Source organism: Pelobates fuscus, chromosome 4, assembly GCF_036172605.1.
Source record: "Pelobates fuscus isolate aPelFus1 chromosome 4, aPelFus1.pri, whole genome shotgun sequence".
NCBI classification, from domain to species: domain Eukaryota; kingdom Metazoa; phylum Chordata; class Amphibia; order Anura; family Pelobatidae; genus Pelobates; species Pelobates fuscus.
The window spans coordinates 78,605,747-78,624,356 of record NC_086320.1 but is presented as its reverse complement, the minus strand read 5'-3'; the positions used below and the strand labels follow the sequence as shown (position 1 = coordinate 78,624,356).

The window sequence follows — 18,610 nt, the reverse complement described above, 5'->3', positions numbered from 1 at the left end:
TTGACAAAGCACCTGGTGGTACAAACTAAATATAGATTTTAATTTTGTTCCGTTACTACTTCAGATAAGACCATAAAAACTAAGGGACCTCAAACAGTTTGATGTCCTATGACCAACAATATAACTGTCCATACTAGCTTTTCATAGATAGCAAAAGCCTTACAGGCTACTGGTCATCCCCATCCCCAATAACTTAAAAAAAATTATTGGTAATGGAAAAATAAAATATCCCAACACCTTGAAATGTATTTGTATAGTTCTATGTGGCACCACTGTCTTTTTCCGATTGCCAACTCCTTCTTCTTGTATATCTAGAACATTTGTAGACCTATCATCAGGGGAACCTCACTGAGCTGCAAGATTTTAAGTAGGAATACAATGAACATCCTCAGATTCTCTAATCTTTCCTGCAACAAGTGTATCACAAAAGATACGGCAGATAGGATTGTCAAGTACCATTACAGATGGGAAATATTTCTTCATAGAACTTGGAGGACATTCATTGTGTAGTTGGGTTAAAGGAAAGGGAAAGGGACGTGATAGCCAATGCCTATATTGTCAGTGGCTGCCTTGTCTAAGATTGAAGACAACAGAACGCTCCTAAACTTGTTCCCCTCAGCAGAATAGGTTAATTCTATGACAAGGGAAAGGAACATAGGGCTTAGCTAATTAGCTAAGATTTTTGCAAATTTCTTTTAATATAATAATATAATTTATAGCAAATAAGGATTTTTATAAATATCGTCAACTAGTGGTCTTTCTCTTGCCTAACACACCAACATTTATTGTACTCTCTAGAGGAGTGTATCGAAAACAAATAATGCTGTTTTTCTTCTTTCTACTCCTCTTTTGCTGTGCGTGCCTGTTTCCCACTTATTTTCTGCGAGTCTCTGCTTCCCCTCGTGATTTTTTTTCATCCTACATAGCGTTTCACATGCTTTGTCCACCTACCTGCCTGTATTGAACGTTGCATGTATACGCTGAAGGCTGTATTTGTGGTTGTTGCTGCTTGTAGTGTTGTATGGGGAGCTTGTAAGTGGAGAGGAGGCTGTGCAAGTCTTCCAACTATTCCGTTTCGTTGAGAAGTTCCTGATTTTAAGGTCCTGCCTTTATGTCTTGCTTTAGTTTTTTTGGTGTCCCACCTCTAGACCCCCAGGCAGCACAGTGCGAGCAGTCCGTTGGACACCATAGTATCACATCGAGCACTAGGACCATGCAATGTGTTCTCTGCATGGTTTAAAATGGTAGGGGCCAGCCAGGAGGCTGTCTGTAAGTCAAACCCGCTCACTTTCGAGGCATGACTGAAATTATGGGTGTTGCCAGTCGAACATCACTGGCGACGCCTGCCCGCCCGTTATGTCCCAACAGTGGGGGTGCATGGCTGTGTGTTATTTTCATCCCTCTAATTTGAGAATTAAAAAATTATTGTAGGCTTTTGTATGACATATGCATGTTAGAATATAGAAAATTAGGCCCCATCTGTTTCATCATCATAGTCCACCATTCATTTGCTTGATGGCTTGTTTGACTATTAATATTTCCTGATGTGTTCAGATTGAGGCAGAGATCTTTTTGTGTAAACAACCTCAGCCTAACATAAACAACAAACTTTTGCTCAGGTACTTTACTCTAGCCACACCGGCTTATATTCACTCTGAAAACTAATGGAGAAACTGTGTAATGATGAGGTACTTGCTGCAATATTTGTGAAAATTGTTATCTAACTTCTGATCAGGAATATTCATACACGTAACATGGGAGTCCCGCGAATTGGGACGCCTGTACGATAGTGGGGTGGCCATCACTGGAACAACCCAAAGGGGCAAACCCACCTGGAATGGAGTGGGTCCACGCAAAGAACTGGCAGGTCAGCATGGTGTGAAAGTACACCAGACTGCCTGTCAATCACAAAACTGGGACACAACCTTAAAATTGTGACTGTTCCTCTGAAATCATAGTAACAGTCTCTCCATATAAATTTCCATACAAAAATATAACTACCATACTGCTGGCCTTATAACTCATTCTACCTGCCAATCTGTTACACCATCCATATCATAACACATGAACACCATAATAAACCATGCAGAACATTTGGGTCACTGTCTACAGGACAGCATGAGGATATATTAGGTATATATTATGGTATCTGGTTTATCACATGTTATTATTTGGAAAATTTATTGGAAGGCAGCATAATTTAGAGTTTCTAAATACTATGGCAATGCCCCCTTGTTTATCTCTTTTCTTTCTTTTCTCTCAGGAGAATAATCAGTTGTTTCTATCACTTTTATTATGAACTATTGGTACAGTTTATATATTGTTTCAAAAGCTAACAAATATTTTATTTGGGGAGAAAAAAACGTTGAATACTTGTTTATACCTACAACTTTATCAACCGATCACTATGTAATACAGGTATCATTTTATACTAAACAGATTCTGAGAAAATATAAAAAAGTTATATTACGCTACTATCTGATTAAACATATATATTATATAGGATTTTGGTGATGGATTTGCTTTAATGTATGCTTGGTGTATTTGTATTCTGGAAATAGTTGATGCACTATTTGAGTATGTTAATTCAGTAAATGATTTGTATTCAGTTAATGTGATGCAGCCTCCATCAATGCTAGTAAATTCACAAGTCCACAAGTGGCAGTTTTATAACGAATGGTATAATTTATTGCTGATCTATGGTCATAAACTTCATTGGTAGGGCACCTCAAGAATGTCTGCTTACATAGTAAGTGAATTACGAGGTCAGAAATTACCTCTTTGTTGGTGGTTGGACTGCTTTTTCCAGGATTATGAAAGGCCAGGGTCATACATCCTGGGTTACTCTTTATCTTTGGAATTATTTAGGTGTAGATTAACTGCATATGTCTTACTAAGACACAAAGAACATCTCATCTCTTGCAATATTTATTCACATCTGAACAAATATGTCCAAGGAATAGGAGAACCTTCTACTAAATGGAAACTCTTTGCCCCATAATCACGTTAGCTCTTTATATGGAAAGGATCTTTCGGCTCTCCTAGTACCAAGACCCCAGCTCATTTGCAGACTCTTAGAAAAGTCAGAAATGTGCCCTCGGCAACTTGCAGCCTATCATTGCCAACTTTGTTCTTCACTGAATTGTATTTGTCAGGAATTCAATGTGAAATTCAAAATTTGGCTCAAAATAGCTGAGCAGCTTGGGAAAATTTCCATATTGTGAAATTTGCTTAGAATTGCCAACAACTAATACTTAACAACCTAGTATGTATTTACATTGAACCCTACTAGAGTTTAATTTTCTGTCGGCTTTTTAAGCGACTCTCTCACCTTCTGGGGTCTTTGTATATTTTGCATAGATAATTGTGGCCAAGGCTTGCAGTACAGGGGAGTTGTACTTAACTTGATGCGGTCCCCTTTGGTTGCTGCCATCTTTCATCTTCAGCTTGTGGAGCTATATCTGCTCACAGCCCACATCAGTGTTACAATCTTGCACATGCACAAGTCCAACACTGATGTCTATGGAGGATCCCGCAAGACCATGGGAACCTCCATAGATATTGTCTCATGATGAGTAAGATACTGCTTTATTCCCACTGCTGTTGGTAGGAAAAATGTGGCAAAACCTGGTGGTAGCACCGCATTATCTTAACTTGGGCATTTACCATAAGACAGAGTAGTCCCTACTTTTGATACCGGAGAAACTGACGGAAGCCAAGCACAGAGAGATGGACACAGGTTTCTTCAGGAAGGAAGAGATTCTTTATTGGATCACCGATCGGGACTCAGAGGGACTAGCGTCACCAAAATACCACAAGTTCTGAGCCCCGGACAATAGTGCAGGCTCCTTATATAGGCATATAACTCCTCCCATATTAAGCTCCACCCGCACATTCTCTTAACCAATCAACACAAATAAGAATTAACTTCCTGTTTGACCGCATGGCTTGTCCAGCACAATGGAGGAGGGGAATACTATATCCTGTATTCTTGCACATGCTCCGTACACTACTGATCGTATCTTGCCTCGTGCAACCAACTGATCGATACGTCAGCATATGCACGTACACATGCCACGTGGTAATCTCGGCCTACTAAATTTATTTTTACCGAGATTCCACCACATTCCCCCCTTTGATGCCTCTTGATATTTTACAATTACTTGAGGCATCACATAACCTTAGTTTTGCTTACACCGCAAGTTACCTTGAACCAGACCAGACTTATCTTATGATGTGAATCTTCAACATTCATCTTCCTGCATTGGTTCTCCTTGATCTAGAGCCTTATACTTATATATCGCCATTATCTGTGCAGCAGCCTTCCTCTCTGCTATATTTTCTATCAGGCTTTGCACAGACCTAACTACTAAGGGTATAAGACACGGTAGGAGTAGACACAACAGTAAAATCAGTAGGACTCCACCTACCACTGCCTTAAGCCCTCCAAACCACTCATACCAGCTACCAAACCAACTACTTGGATTGTACCCTTTCCATACCTGAGTAGGCACATGCGCTAGTTTAACCATATGGCTAGTAAGCTCAGCTATTGCTTGCCCTTCGTCATCTATTTGAAGACAGCAATTGCTTAGGTTAAACTTCCCACATACACCTCCCTCTACTGCCAAAAGGTAATCCAAGGCTAATCTATTCTGATATACTGCTGTCCTCATCCTGGTATTATGTTTCACTAGGAGATTGAGCGCTTGTGATGTTTCGTTAGTGATAATCTCAACCACCGCCTGTAATCTTATAATGCGGTTGAGCATATAAATAGGGGTTCTATAACCAAAGGTACCATCTTCTGCCCACGTGGCTGGCCCATAATAATCTATGATACGCTGGGGAGGCCATTCATTATCTTCCCAGGTGCCTATCTCTAAGGGTCCCCTTTTCTTCCTATGATTCACATCATACACTTTAACACCTAAAGTCTCACCTGTTTCAATCGGTAACAAGAAGAAGGATGGTTTGAGCATACCCAACACACATGCCCCTTCCCAGTCCTGTGGCAGCTCCGAATAGGCTTTCTTACCACAGATCCAGTACAAATTTGCTGGGGCTCTCCAGGTAGATATGATGGATAAATCAAACCACACATCCTTTAAATTGGCGTATCTAGCAAACGGGTTAGATGGTTCTGAGACATTTGAAGCCGACCACCAAGTTGTATTTTTAGTATCATCATCATAAGCTTTTTGCCCTAGACAAGTTAATTCTCCTACAGAAGTATTATACATTATTCCTTTCCTTGCTATGCAAACATAACCTATGATGGAGGTCTTTAATCTCCACTCAGATTTACCTCTAACACTCAAATGATAATCGGCTTGTGTAGATATTAGTTGGTCAACTGCCTCAGAACCGGACATTACCTCCTTTGCTTCCCAAGGCCATTGGTCTCCCATGTTAGTACCTCCACACACATAGCAGTTGGTAACATTAAGACTACCGGCAATACTCTCGGCTAAATCTATGAACAGGTTTTTAGCGTTATGGGGGATCTTATTATCTATACTCATCTCTTCATAAAAGGAATGGTATACTTGATGAGTCTGGGAGGATACCGTATCAGTCTCTATTCCTATAAACAATAATGTCCCAGGATCTAAACCCGCCCCGTATATCTGAAACCCAAATAAATTGCCATACTTATCTAAGAACTTGTCAGGGTTATTTATAAGTATATGGATGGGATTACATTCCATAGACTTACAATATGGGCTAGTCGGCAACTTAGTCACTATCATGTCTTTATCTACTGTCTGTCCCCAAGTCGCCCACCCCACACAAGACCAATATGGGCAAAAGTTATAGTCTTTATTTGGGCATCTAGGACTCACATATTTATTTTTACTACTGGGACAAATATATTTATCGTTAGATCCATACGTCCTCTCCCATCTAAGATCCCCACATACATTCCACGGCTTTCTACCACTTGATATCGCCTTACATGCATCAAATAGCAGAACACCCGAAGAATATACGGATTCTAACACCGTCTTATTAATTAGGGTCCCCTGAGGATCTCCATTCCTGAGAGTCAACCAAATTGTACGAGGTTGATACTCTGGACTGAAGCACTTAGGTTCTCCTACTCCTAAATGGCACACACTATAGTCTATATTTAGGTATCTACATCTCGATACATCTCCTTTACACTCGTATTGTGAATGCCAAATTAGGGTTTGGGAAATATGATTACCTGTTCTCGTAGTCTTAATGCATACCTCACAGCTAGGAGTGTCGGTACCTCTACCTTCCTGAATATAAAAACACATATAAATAAACACAATCAAAAGCACATCTTTCGCCGTCATCCTCAGTCTTCGTCCGTGCGAAGGCGCCTCAGCTTCCAGGATGTGAGGGCTGCAGGGAATGGAGTTCTGCTCGTCTTCACAGGTGTCCCTTCGAGACTTTCCTGGCTTATAAACTATGTGTTGGTAAGCGGACAGGCTTTATTATGGCCTTCTCACTCACACACCAAATCCCTGTAACAATAAAATTTGTAATCCACAATAATTCCTCGTTACTCCGACTGAGTAGTGCGTTTCAACCGGATCTTGCAGGGATTCTCTGGATCTGCTGTAACTTGCCAAGAATCGACTGCTGCTGGTTTAACCCTGGAGTGATGTATCCACGGAGTCACTTCGGCTACTTTTATCGCTGTAGGGGTAGACAAAAGAACAACATAAGGACCTCTCCACTTGGGCCCTAACGGTACATTATTCCACTCTTTAATCCACACTTGATCTCCTGGATGATAACTATGAACAGGGGGATAAATATTCACAGGTAATCTATCTTGTACCCATTTCTGTACCTCCTCCATAGTCTTACCCAACTCTACAACCTGCTGCCGGGTAATTCCTTCTCCCAACTGACTCAAATCCCCCCTTAAGTTACCAAGTACGGGAGGTGGTCGCCCATACATGATTTCAAAAGGAGAGAGGCCCATCCTTCTGGTAGGGGTACTGCGGATTCGCAATAGAGCTATGGGTAAGAGAACGTTCCACTTAAGTTGGGTTTCCTGACACATTTTAGCCAACTGGTTCTTAATAGTTCTATTCATTCTCTCTACCTTACCAGAACTCTGGGGTCTATATGCGGTATGAAGCCTCCACTTTATACCAAGCATATGAGTCAGTTGTTGTAGGCACTGATGAACAAAAGCTGGACCGTTGTCCGATCCTATAGAACAGGGTAGTCCATATCGGGGTATTATTTCTCGTAGCAGGAATCTCACAACTTCTCCTGCTTTCTCTGTACGAGTAGGACATGCTTCTACCCAACCTGAATAGGTGCACACAATTACCAACAGGTAACGATGTCCACCCGATTTAGGCATCACTGTAAAGTCTATTTGTAGATCGGACATGGGGAGTCCCCCCATAAACTGGACTCCTGGTGGCTTTACTGGTCCTTGTCTTGCATTATTTTTAGCACACGTTACACATCTACGTACAATGGCCTGAGTCAAGTTGGACAATCTTGGTATGTAGAAATGTTTCCTGAGAGATTCTTCTGTACTGTCTCTCCCAGAATGTGTCCCGTTATGATAGTTCTGGACAATTTCTACTGCTAGTGATGCTGGTATGACTATTCTTCCATCTTCTAGCTGATACCACTTGTTCTCCAAATACTTTCCCGGTTCAGTCTTCAACCACTCCTCTTCTTGAGTTGTATAAACTGGAGTCCATTGAGACAGTGGGGTTGGTATTAGAGCAGCTATATGCCCCACATACTCCTGTCTTCCTGATTCAGCAGCACGCTTAGCTGCACTATCTGCCATCCGATTTCCTTTGGTTACATCACCATCTCCTCTCAGATGCGCTCGACAATGTATAATACCGACTTCTTTCGGCTCCCACACTGCTTCCAATAGTTGTAGGATTTCAGCTGCGTACTTGATTTCTTTGCCTTCTGAATTCAGTAGTCCTCTTTCTTTATACAAAGCTCCGTGGGCATGAGTGGTTAAAAACGCATACTTAGAGTCCGTATAGATATTTACTCTTAAACCTTCAGCCAATTGTAACGCTCGTGTTAGTGCTATCAATTCTGCCTTTTGTGCTGATGTTCCTTTTGCCAGTGGCCGAGCTTCTATCACCTTGTCTATTGTTGTTACTGCATATCCTGCATAGCGGATCCCTTCTTTCACATAACTACTGCCGTCGGTGTAATATTGAACATCGGGGTTCTGGATGGGAAAATCACGAAGATCTGGTCTACTTGAAAATACTTCATCCATTACTTCCAAACAATCATGTTGACTTTCAGTAGGTTGTGGCAAAAGGGTAGCTGGATTTAAGGTGTTTACAGTCTCTAAATGCACTCTTGGGTTTTCACACAACATTGCTTGATACTTGGTCATACGGCTGTTACTAAACCAATGATTTCCTTTGTAATCCAACAACGTCTGTACTGCATGTGGGACTCGTACATAAAGTTCTTGACCCAGAGTGAGTTTATCGGCTTCAGCTACTAGCAGGGCGGCTGCAGCTACGGCTCTTAGACAAGGTGGAAGTCCGCTGGCCACTGCATCCAGTTGCTTAGACATGTAGGCAACAGGTCTTTGCCATGATCCCAAGTACTGTGTCAATACTCCCACAGCCATTCTTCTTTGCTCATGTACATATAGGTAGAATGGTCGTTTGTGATCAGGTAGACCTAATGCTGGGGCACTCATCAAAGCCTTCTTCACATCTTCAAATGCCGTTTGCTGTTCTTGAGTCCATAAGAAGGGGTCGTGCTCTGTACCTTTGATGGCTGCGTACAGAGGTTTTGCCAGTATCGCGTAGCTGGGAATCCATATCCTACAGAAGCCTGCTGCCCCCAAGAATTCTCGCACTTGTCTTCTATTCTTGGGTATTGGTATTTGGCAGACAGCTTCTTTTCTCTCTGGCCCCATAATCCTTTGACCTTCAGAGATATGGAATCCCAGATACTTGACAGTTGGCAAACACAACTGAGCCTTCTTCCTGGACACCTTGTATCCTGCCTTCCAGAGAATGTGTAGTAGATCGTGCGTTGCTTGCTGACATTTTTCTTTTGTAGCTGCTGCTATCAACAAGTCATCTACATACTGTAACAATACACACTCTCCTGGGATAGACTCGAAATCCAGTAGATCTTGACTTAGAGCTGAACCAAATAGGGTAGGTGAATTTTTAAACCCTTGGGGCAGTCTTGTCCAAGTCATTTGGCGTTTTGAGCCCGTTACAGCGTTCTCCCATTGGAAAGCGAAGATACATTGACTTTCTGCGGCAATTCGGAGGCAAAAGAAGGCATCTTTGAGATCTAAGACTGTGAAGTAAGTAGCCCCGCCCGGAATTAAAGCAAGCAGGTTATATGGATTGGGCACGACTGGATGTATACTAACAACCGCATCATTGACTGCTCTCAAGTCCTGCACAGGTCGATACTCATCTGTACCGGGCTTTTGAACAGGCAGCAATGGGGTGTTCCAGGGGGAAGTACAGAATTTTAGGATACCATACCGTATGAACTTATCCAGATAAGATTGAATGTTCTTCTTAGCCTTCTGCGGGATGTGGTATTGTCTTAGGCTCACTGGATAAACCCCAAGTTTTAGTTCAATTTTTATAGGTGGAATATTGCGGGCCAGTCCTGGTGGGTTGTTCTCTGCCCAAACTCCTGGTATGTTGAATAATGTCTCATCACTCCTAGGGTTTTGGCTAGTCAACACTGTATAAAGTCGCCACTCTTCTTCCTTTGGTACGGATAAAGTCATAATACCTGAAGGTCCATTAAACTTTAAGGATGTTGTTCCATTTGGTAGGAACGTAATCTGCGCTTGTAATTTTGATAGCATATCACGTCCCAGCAATTGGACTGGACATTCAGGCATATAAAGGAATTGATATTTTACTACGTGGCCTCCCAATGTACAGAGTCGACTTTTAAGAACCGGTTTTTCAGCACTTCTTCCAGTTGCTCCTATCACAGTAATAGTCCTTCCAGATGGAGGAGCAACTAGATTAGTCACCACTGAATGTTCAGCACCAGTGTCGATCATGAACGCACTCCTTTTTCCCCCTATTGATACATCGACCATAGGCTCCGCTCGACCAAGGGGGATGGAGCCCGGTCGGTATCAATAGTCCTCCATGACCGTGTCAGCCAATCCTACAAAGTCCCTACCTTCTCTATCGCGGGACCTTTGCGCTGCTGGAATATACCTGTCTTCCCTAACACTTCCTCTGTTCCCATTACTCCCTCTATAACCATTACTCCCTCCGGGGCCTCCTCTACCTCTCGCTCTGCCTCTAAAGTTTCCGTAACCTGACCTAGGTCTGTCTCTCTCAGACTGTTCTCTTCGCGGACACTCATTTCTCCAATGCCCTTCTTCCTTACAGTAAGCGCACTGATTTCTACTTAGAGGTTCCTCATTCCATCTACTATCGCCTCTATCCGGGCCCCGTCTATCTACGCCTGCGATCGCTACCGCTAGCATATCAGCCTTTTTACGCATCTTGCGCTCTTCCTCTTTCTTACTTTCTGTATCCCTGTTCATATAAACCTTATTTGCTACCTCCATTAGTTGGGTGATGGACATACCTGCAAACCCTTCTAACTTTTGTAGCTTGCGCTTAATATCTCCGTATGCTTGGCTGACAAAGGCGGAGTTAACCATTCGGGAATTATCTGCGTCTTCCGGATTAAAGGGGGTATACAAGCGGTATGCCTCCAATAATCGGTCATAAAAGACACTGGGCGCTTCATCGCTTTTCTGGATCACCTCAACTGTCTTCGACATGTTAATAGCTTTCTTTCCTCCGGCTTTCATGCCAGCAATTATAGCATCTCTATAGGCTCTGAGTTGAACCATATCAGCACCATTTACGTTCCAATCGGGATCAGTGTTGGGATAATGTGTTGCGGCCCATGCTGCTGGATTAGCTTGGTTCAAAGCACGGGCTTTATCTTCTAATGCTTTAATGGCTGCTTGATTTATTCTTGTCCTTTCCTCATTGTTAAATAAAGTCATTAGTAACTGCTGGCAATCAGCCCATGTCGGATTATGCGTCTGTACTATTGAGGTGAACAGATCAGTCATAGCTTGTGGTTTCTCAGTATACGAGGAATTATGGGTCTTCCAGTTTAAAAGATCGGTTGTGGTGAATGGGACATATACGAAGACTGGGTCAGCGTGTGCCATTTGACCTGCGGCATCGATATAAGCTGACCCGGGATTCAGACGAAGAGGCATCTGATAGTGCTTTAATTGTTGGGCACCAGTCAACTGTCGGGTTTGGATGGGGCTACGTAGAGGGGCGTCAGTCATGGGTTCCGGTCCGGGAGAGATAGGGTATGGGGATGTGGGAGGTTGGCTTTGGGAAAAGGTTGTAAATAAAACACTTCGAGTCGAGCTAGATGAAGCTTGACCGGAAGTCTGAAGTGGCGCCAAATCAGGATATTCGTTTCTAATGGGGGTTGGTTCTGATTCCGGAAGGGGAGATTTAGTACGAGGGGGGGTGGATCCTGTACTGGAGGAGGAAGCGGAAGTGGATGAGGGTAATGAGGGGAGGGGTGCAGGACTTCCTGCGTTTGCGTCACTTCCTCTTAACGGAAAGTAAGGGGGCGGCAAAGGGATCTCGGATTCAGGGGGCGTGTCCAAAATGGGCCTAACACCAGTCCTAGTGGACGAACAAGTCCTAGCTACCATGAGGCGACACTGCTCCTCGTGGCATGTCTGGAGCCATTTTGGCGAGTCATTTACGGCCTGTCTCCAACAGTCAATATAAGGAAACTGGCCGTAAAGTTCAGGCCTACCTGATACAGCCACGTGTAAGCGCTGTACCAGAGTTGGATCCAAACTGCCACGTGGCGGCCATGCCGCAACCAAAGTAGGCCACTCCCTAGTGCACAAAGTAACCAAACGTACAGGAGACATCTTAACCCCAAAATCACAAGTTTTGAATCCCTTTTTAAAATTCTTCACCATACAACCTAAGGGATCCGGAATCGTTGACTGCGACGCACCCATACTTAACAATGGAACGTCGTCGACAACGAATACTATACACGCGTACTATTCAACAGTCACACCCGTTTCCTCTGGCAACAGCACCACGTGGTACAGTTACCAAGTGAAACGTACACAATAACAATAAACACTCAGGGAATTCCCGTACACACACAGCTGTTACACCAGTCACTATATAATCAATATTATGCCCTTTGGCGTAACTATACAGTCACCCACGCTATAATTCTCTATATACGAATTACCCGTCTATAACACACCCCAGTAACATCGTCTTTTACAAATAGCGGTTACAGTACGGTTAGCATAGGTCAAAGCACAGGTTAAGGTCACAATACAATTATTAGTGGTTATGGTGTTAAAACATGCAATTGACGACAATGATTAGTACTTATATACAGTGTCAGTAAATATACAGGGTTATGGTACCGTGCACTATAATACAGCAACACACTATTAACACTCTCGCTAGACGGCTGAGCTCGCGCTATCTAACAAGATATACACTTTACTAAAACAATCGTTAACACATTTACAATTCCCAACTAAACTATTGGCCAGTACCTTGAATGGACTACCTAAAAACAATCTACATACGTTTTGGTTAGCCACACTGCCCAATCACCACATATATAGCGAGCTAGAGGACCGAATTTACACAGACGCCTCTTAGTCGCACTATCAAAAGTCTAGTGGGTTCCAAATTTACACGCCTTCCCACTTAGCCTAGATAGGATGAGAGCTAGTGAACCGAATTTACACAGACGCCGCTTAGTCTCCCGGTCTCTCCGACCTAGCGAACAAAATGTACACCCTAGAACGCTAGTCTAGACAAGACACCGGTGTCCGGCTAGGGCTATTTACACCAGAGCCCCGCCTGACTAACAGAATCAAACGGTCTGACTAAAGAGCGTTCGATCGAGCGGTGCGCCTTCGCTCCTTCCCTCCGACAGAGGGGGCAGATACACAGATTCAAAACCCCTTTGGGCCTACCGCACAATCGGTATACCCCTAGTGGGTCCTGCCGTCTAAAACAGCAGTTGTCTTACCTCCTCGTTCCTGAACCTGAGTTCACACTCATCGACGGGGACACCCCAGCACTTCTCACGTAGAGGCCGATGATCTCCTGGACAACGGCCCAGTGGCGCCGAGACGAAGGGAGGTCCACGCAGAAGTTCAGGGGTGCAGCCGTAGAGAACGTGGGCAAAGATAGACCGTCTCACGCCTCTGCCTCTCAGCTACCGTTGAACGATGAGCTTCCCGGCCAATGCACCAAATGATACCGGAGAAACTGACGGAAGCCAAGCACAGAGAGATGGACACAGGTTTCTTCAGGAAGGAAGAGATTCTTTATTGGATCACCGATCGGGACTCAGAGGGACTAGCGTCACCAAAATACCACAAGTTCTGAGCCCCGGACAATAGTGCAGGCTCCTTATATAGGCATATAACTCCTCCCATATTAAGCTCCACCCGCACATTCTCTTAACCAATCAACACAAATAAGAATTAACTTCCTGTTTGACCGCATGGCTTGTCCAGCACAATGGAGGAGGGGAATACTATATCCTGTATTCTTGCACATGCTCCGTACACTACTGATCGTATCTTGCCTCGTGCAACCAACTGATCGATACGTCAGCATATGCACGTACACATGCCACGTGGTAATCTCGGCCTACTAAATTTATTTTTACCGAGATTCCACCACATTTTATCATATGATATCTTATAACAATTCCAACACAGTCTTTTAAGGAACACTATAGGTTTAGGAATACAAAATTGCATTCCTGACCCTATAGTGTTAAAACCACCATTTAGGTGACTTGCCCTCCTTAATAAGTAGTTTACTCACCTTATTTACAGCGCTGTGCAGGTCCACCGGCACTGTCTCCGCCCCAGAAATACCTCCTTGGCTGACATCAGAATTGATGATCTCAACCAATCCATTGTTTCCCATTGGAAAAGCATTGGATTGGCTGAGATCGTCAAGGAGACTGGGCCTAACTCAGACTTCGCCAATCTGCATCTTCTCATAGAGATGCATTGAATCAATGCATCTCTATGGGAAAAGTTCAGCGTCTCCATGCAGAGAGTGGAGATGCTGAACATCAGTGCTACACACTGTGCACACATTTGTTCCAGTGACTAGAGTGGCCCTTTGAGAGCATTTTATAAAGATTCTGTTTATGAAATGCTCGATAAAAAAATATTTGTCTTTTATTTGTTTTTTGAAGTTAACAGACCAGCTTTAAGATGATAGTTCGAAAAGTGTGATTGTTTAAATGGATGCTTCATTTTCTCTTTAGCATTTTAAATGTTATTATTAATCACAAAAAATCACAAAAACATGTTCACACTTCAAAAAAGACTAAGGGAAAAAAAATACTTGTGTGACTATATGTATTCTTAATGTTGCATGTGTTTACCCTGCAGGCTTCCCCCGAATATGGACAAGGGATGAATCCAATCAGTCGCCTGGCTCAAATTCAACAAGCTAAAAAGGAGAAGGAACCAGAATATGTACTTCTGTCTGAAAGAGGAATTCAGCGCAGGAGAGAGTTCATCATGCAGGTAATTTGTAAGAATCAGTCTGCAGTTACAACTGATAAATAAAAATGCATTGCCAAAATGGGAAAATGGAATCTGGAATCCAGTGAAACGTCATGTTTGGTATGCAACTGAAATCCATAAAATCCATTTTTTGTTTTTTTGTTTTTTTCCTTCTCCTACCTTTGTGAACTGACACAATTCTCCAGGAATGTGTTTTTCTGGCTTTTTTTTTTTAATTTCATTTGTTTTTTCATTGTATTATTATTTATAATAAACTACAAATTAAGCTACTAGGCAAGATCAGACAGGCCATGTTTTTTTTATATATTTATTTGTTCTAAAATAATGCTAAAAAATATAAAAAATACATGGCCTCCCTGGGCTCCGTCAACTACAGATTTGATCAAGAACATTTTTAGCAGACCCCAATGGTCATCACAGAATCTCATACTACTTCTATACATCTTAAACCATTCCTGTCCTAGTATATTGTATTTTTCCCAACATCGGCGTGTGTTTAAATTTAAAAAAAATGGAAATCTCTTTTTGTGAGCATAACTTATCATTCATATGTCACCGAATTCTCTGGATACATTCACTTGCATTATAATTTTATTGCAGCATTTTATGGGTGTCCTATAATTTTTAAGTGCTGGTGATACCGTGGCACTCTCCATTAATTGCCATAACAGCTTAGAATTGTAATTGTGGCCAAACCTCTCATTTATTGCAGGTCACCAGTTTTACTGCACTTGTCTCCCATCGTATGTTATGTTAGGAAATGCTAGGTCCATTAATTTCTGCTTAAATTATAACAATTGCAACAATAAAATCAAATGCAGTTAAATTGTGAAATGTAGCCTGCAATTGGAAATCCCTAATTTAGGGCACAGAATTATTTGAGATGCTAGTTATATGCAAGTGCTCTAGTAATAGGTGGGAGGTGAGGGGGAGAAAACTGTCTTGAATCTTTAATCAAAAAACACTGCAATTATTAATATGTACACTTTCGTATACGTCCCACACTAAATGTGTTATATTATATTGTATATGCTCTCCTTTATTGAACAATAAATGTGTCCTGGGCTGTCCAACATTTGAACTACAAATCCCATCATCCTTCCTTTACCATGCAGTGGAGCCCAGCAACATCCGTGAAAGAGGCACTGTTTAATTCTGCTTTGTGGCAATCTTGTTAGGGCTAGGTATTTCTTTCTATCAAGTTCATTGTATTCAGAGATAAAACTATACTCCTAGTATGTTTAGTCTCCTTGTGAGGAGTGATGTTTGATTGTGATTAGCCCTTTTAATCCTGGCTGCATTGACTAAATCCATTAAAATGGTAATTGATTTATCAGGCTGTATGTGAAAGACAATGTCTTATCTGTGCCAATTTTAAAACCTTTAAAGTTTTATGACCTACATAAATCTTCTATGTGTAACTTTTCTTATATAGCATCTTTGTTTAAAGGCACAGAATTAACCTGTATGTTACCGCTGCCTGCAACCTCTTCCACAATCTAGGAATTGACCCATGTTTTTTATGCATTATATACATAATGCAAAAAATATGCAAAATAAAAAAATTAAAATTTTCGTAAAATTCTAACCTTTGAGGTTCTTGCGTTTGGATAAAATTTCCAGCAACACGTGTCAACCAGCCCTAGCTTTCTGACCGTTTTAATAAGAGTGCTAAGGATATCCTATGAAAAAGGGTTTAGAATATCCACTTGCCATTGGCGAGTGAAAATATTGTCTTGGTGAGTTTTCCATGGACTCTCCAGGTTTACAGTGGCGAGTAAGTTTAAGGGGTGGCTAGTAGCATAAGCTTTGAAATTGTAAACCCTGCTAACCATTGCTCATATGAAGGTTGCCTTAGTCCTGATGCTATGCGAAGTAGTATTATCGTGATCGCTCACGGACCTTTAGGCCTAGATGCTGTGCTTTCCAGCTGCAAGTTCTTCACTGTAGGATTCACTGCAAGTTCTAAAAATACTCGTAATATCTTTTGTTAAGATTTTCACTTTATAAAAATGAAGCCAGAAATATCTAAAAAAAATATATAAATTTACAAAGTAAAAATATACAAAACTTATATGAGAGAACGGAAAAATTTACTGAATTGCGAAAGTGTTTTGGATGACAGCAGGTTTCTGTTTTTACTATATGGAGTTTTCACTGCGTTTATTTTTTTTACTATTTGAAGTCACAAAGTTGTGGAGTGGGGACCACCTGTTGGCTAAAGTGTGCTGCGGTTGCGCATGAATGGAAAAAAAAATCTATTTTCATAATTTCTTTTTTCTTGTAGATATTGTTAAAACAAGTTGTTGGCCTGTCAACCTTGCCCGTCTTTGAGGCATGTGGCAACTATTGGCTTTTTCTATGTGCTCATCTGATAATCCTGATGGCATCTGTGTATGTTCTCAACTCAGTTCTCTTGATTGGGAGAGGTATGCGTATATTGAGCAGGACGATTGGGAGGGATATTTGTTACAGCACAACCAATATTAGTTGTCTATTAGCAGTATTTCATGAAACAGGGAGATGTTTTAGCCCACGTTTTGTTCTGAATCCTGTTTGGACCATGTTAACTATGCAATAGTCCTTAGCCTGCTTTTGAAGTTGGTAATGATATTTTAATTTATTTTGTGCTCAATGGTACTGATTGGCCTTACTTTGCTAGAATATATGGGTTGAGATGATGGGTAATTGACTTGTGAAAGTTAGAACTTTCAGGAATTATTAGTCATATTTTACGAGTTCTTTAATAACTTTTAAAATGACCTTTCTGAATTTTCAATAATTGAAAGAGGCAAATAACACAGTATGATACTAGACTTTGCAAAGAGATTGACCACCATGTTTATTTAATCATTGTTTGTGACATAAGGTGTGGGTTTGCAGTGACACTAATATATTTCTGTGTTTTTTTGGGGGAAAAAGAACTTGTGTTTTTGCATCATTTGGCCACCAAATCGGTGCCTCCTTTAATTAGTTCTGAATTTTTTTATGGCCAAAAGCTTTAATGTGCATTCATTTGTGGGCAGTAAATACAACTAGTTGGATTCCTAAAAAAGGTGCGTAATTCCCTTTTAGAGATTGAATACATTTTTAAGAGGAACCTTTAATATTCTGAAAATTAACACCATTGAATAAATAATTGAAAATCACTCAGAATTTATCTTAGCCTTTTTTTTTTCTTTGCCTTATGCAATATTTTCTTTTAAATTTTATATTCACATTTTTAGAAAATTACATGATATTTTAGTTTAGTCAAGTCACAGCCAGAGCAAAAACTGCAAATGCGGAGGATAATATTTTTATTTATTTTCTCTTTGTATTCTCTACGCTGACTGCCAGGCACAAAGGACAGAGCTTATAACAATGATTGACAGGGAGCCAAAATGGAGGCACCCAGTTACAGGATAAAGAGGTGCAATTTTCACACCTCATATATACTGGTTTGTTAAATATAAGGGATAAGTAAACATAATATTGAATATTCTGGGAAGTGACAGTTGCTCTTTATAATTCCAAAGTATATTGGTATATTGTAACATGTAATCCTGTAAAATGCTGGCAGTTTGCATAGGCTTGTAGGTGTTTTAATACTACACTGTGCCAATTTGGCTTTTTAGCGTTTCCCTTTAGTTAATCATTACAATTATTAATATAGTGCCAACATATTGCACAGTTTCAAGAAGAAACAAAACAAACCTTTAATTCTAATAAAACATGTATGACATAAGGGACAGCAGGTAAAGAGGGCCCCCTGCTCAAACAAACTCCCATTCATGGGGAAAAAAACTGATAAAGTACTTCTGTTCTCATTAAAATTAATAAGTCATTTACTGATACAAGTATTATGTTCTTGTACATATTTCTTTAGACAAAATGTGTCTATTTTCTCCCCTTCCCTTGCATTTCTATTATGGTCATTTTACTAGTAATGTTTAATTCCATTATACCGTAAACTATTTGTATTCTATTTTGTGAAACCTAGTAGTCTCCTGCACTCTTATGCGTCTGACATATTTAAAG

General features: G+C 41.2%; 1 protein-coding gene across 5 annotated transcripts in view; it reads left to right on the top strand.

The window, feature by feature from the left end:
* Nucleotides 1-18,610, top strand: part of STAU2 (staufen double-stranded RNA binding protein 2) — a 277,794-nt gene that overhangs the window by 111,196 nt on the left and 147,988 nt on the right. For all 5 annotated transcript variants that reach the window (XM_063451321.1, XM_063451318.1, XM_063451320.1 and 2 more), the window contains exon 9: nucleotides 14,453-14,590. In XM_063451321.1, coding sequence (XP_063307391.1) covers nucleotides 14,453-14,590 — 138 coding nt within the window. The remainder of the gene's footprint in view (nucleotides 1-14,452; nucleotides 14,591-18,610) is intronic.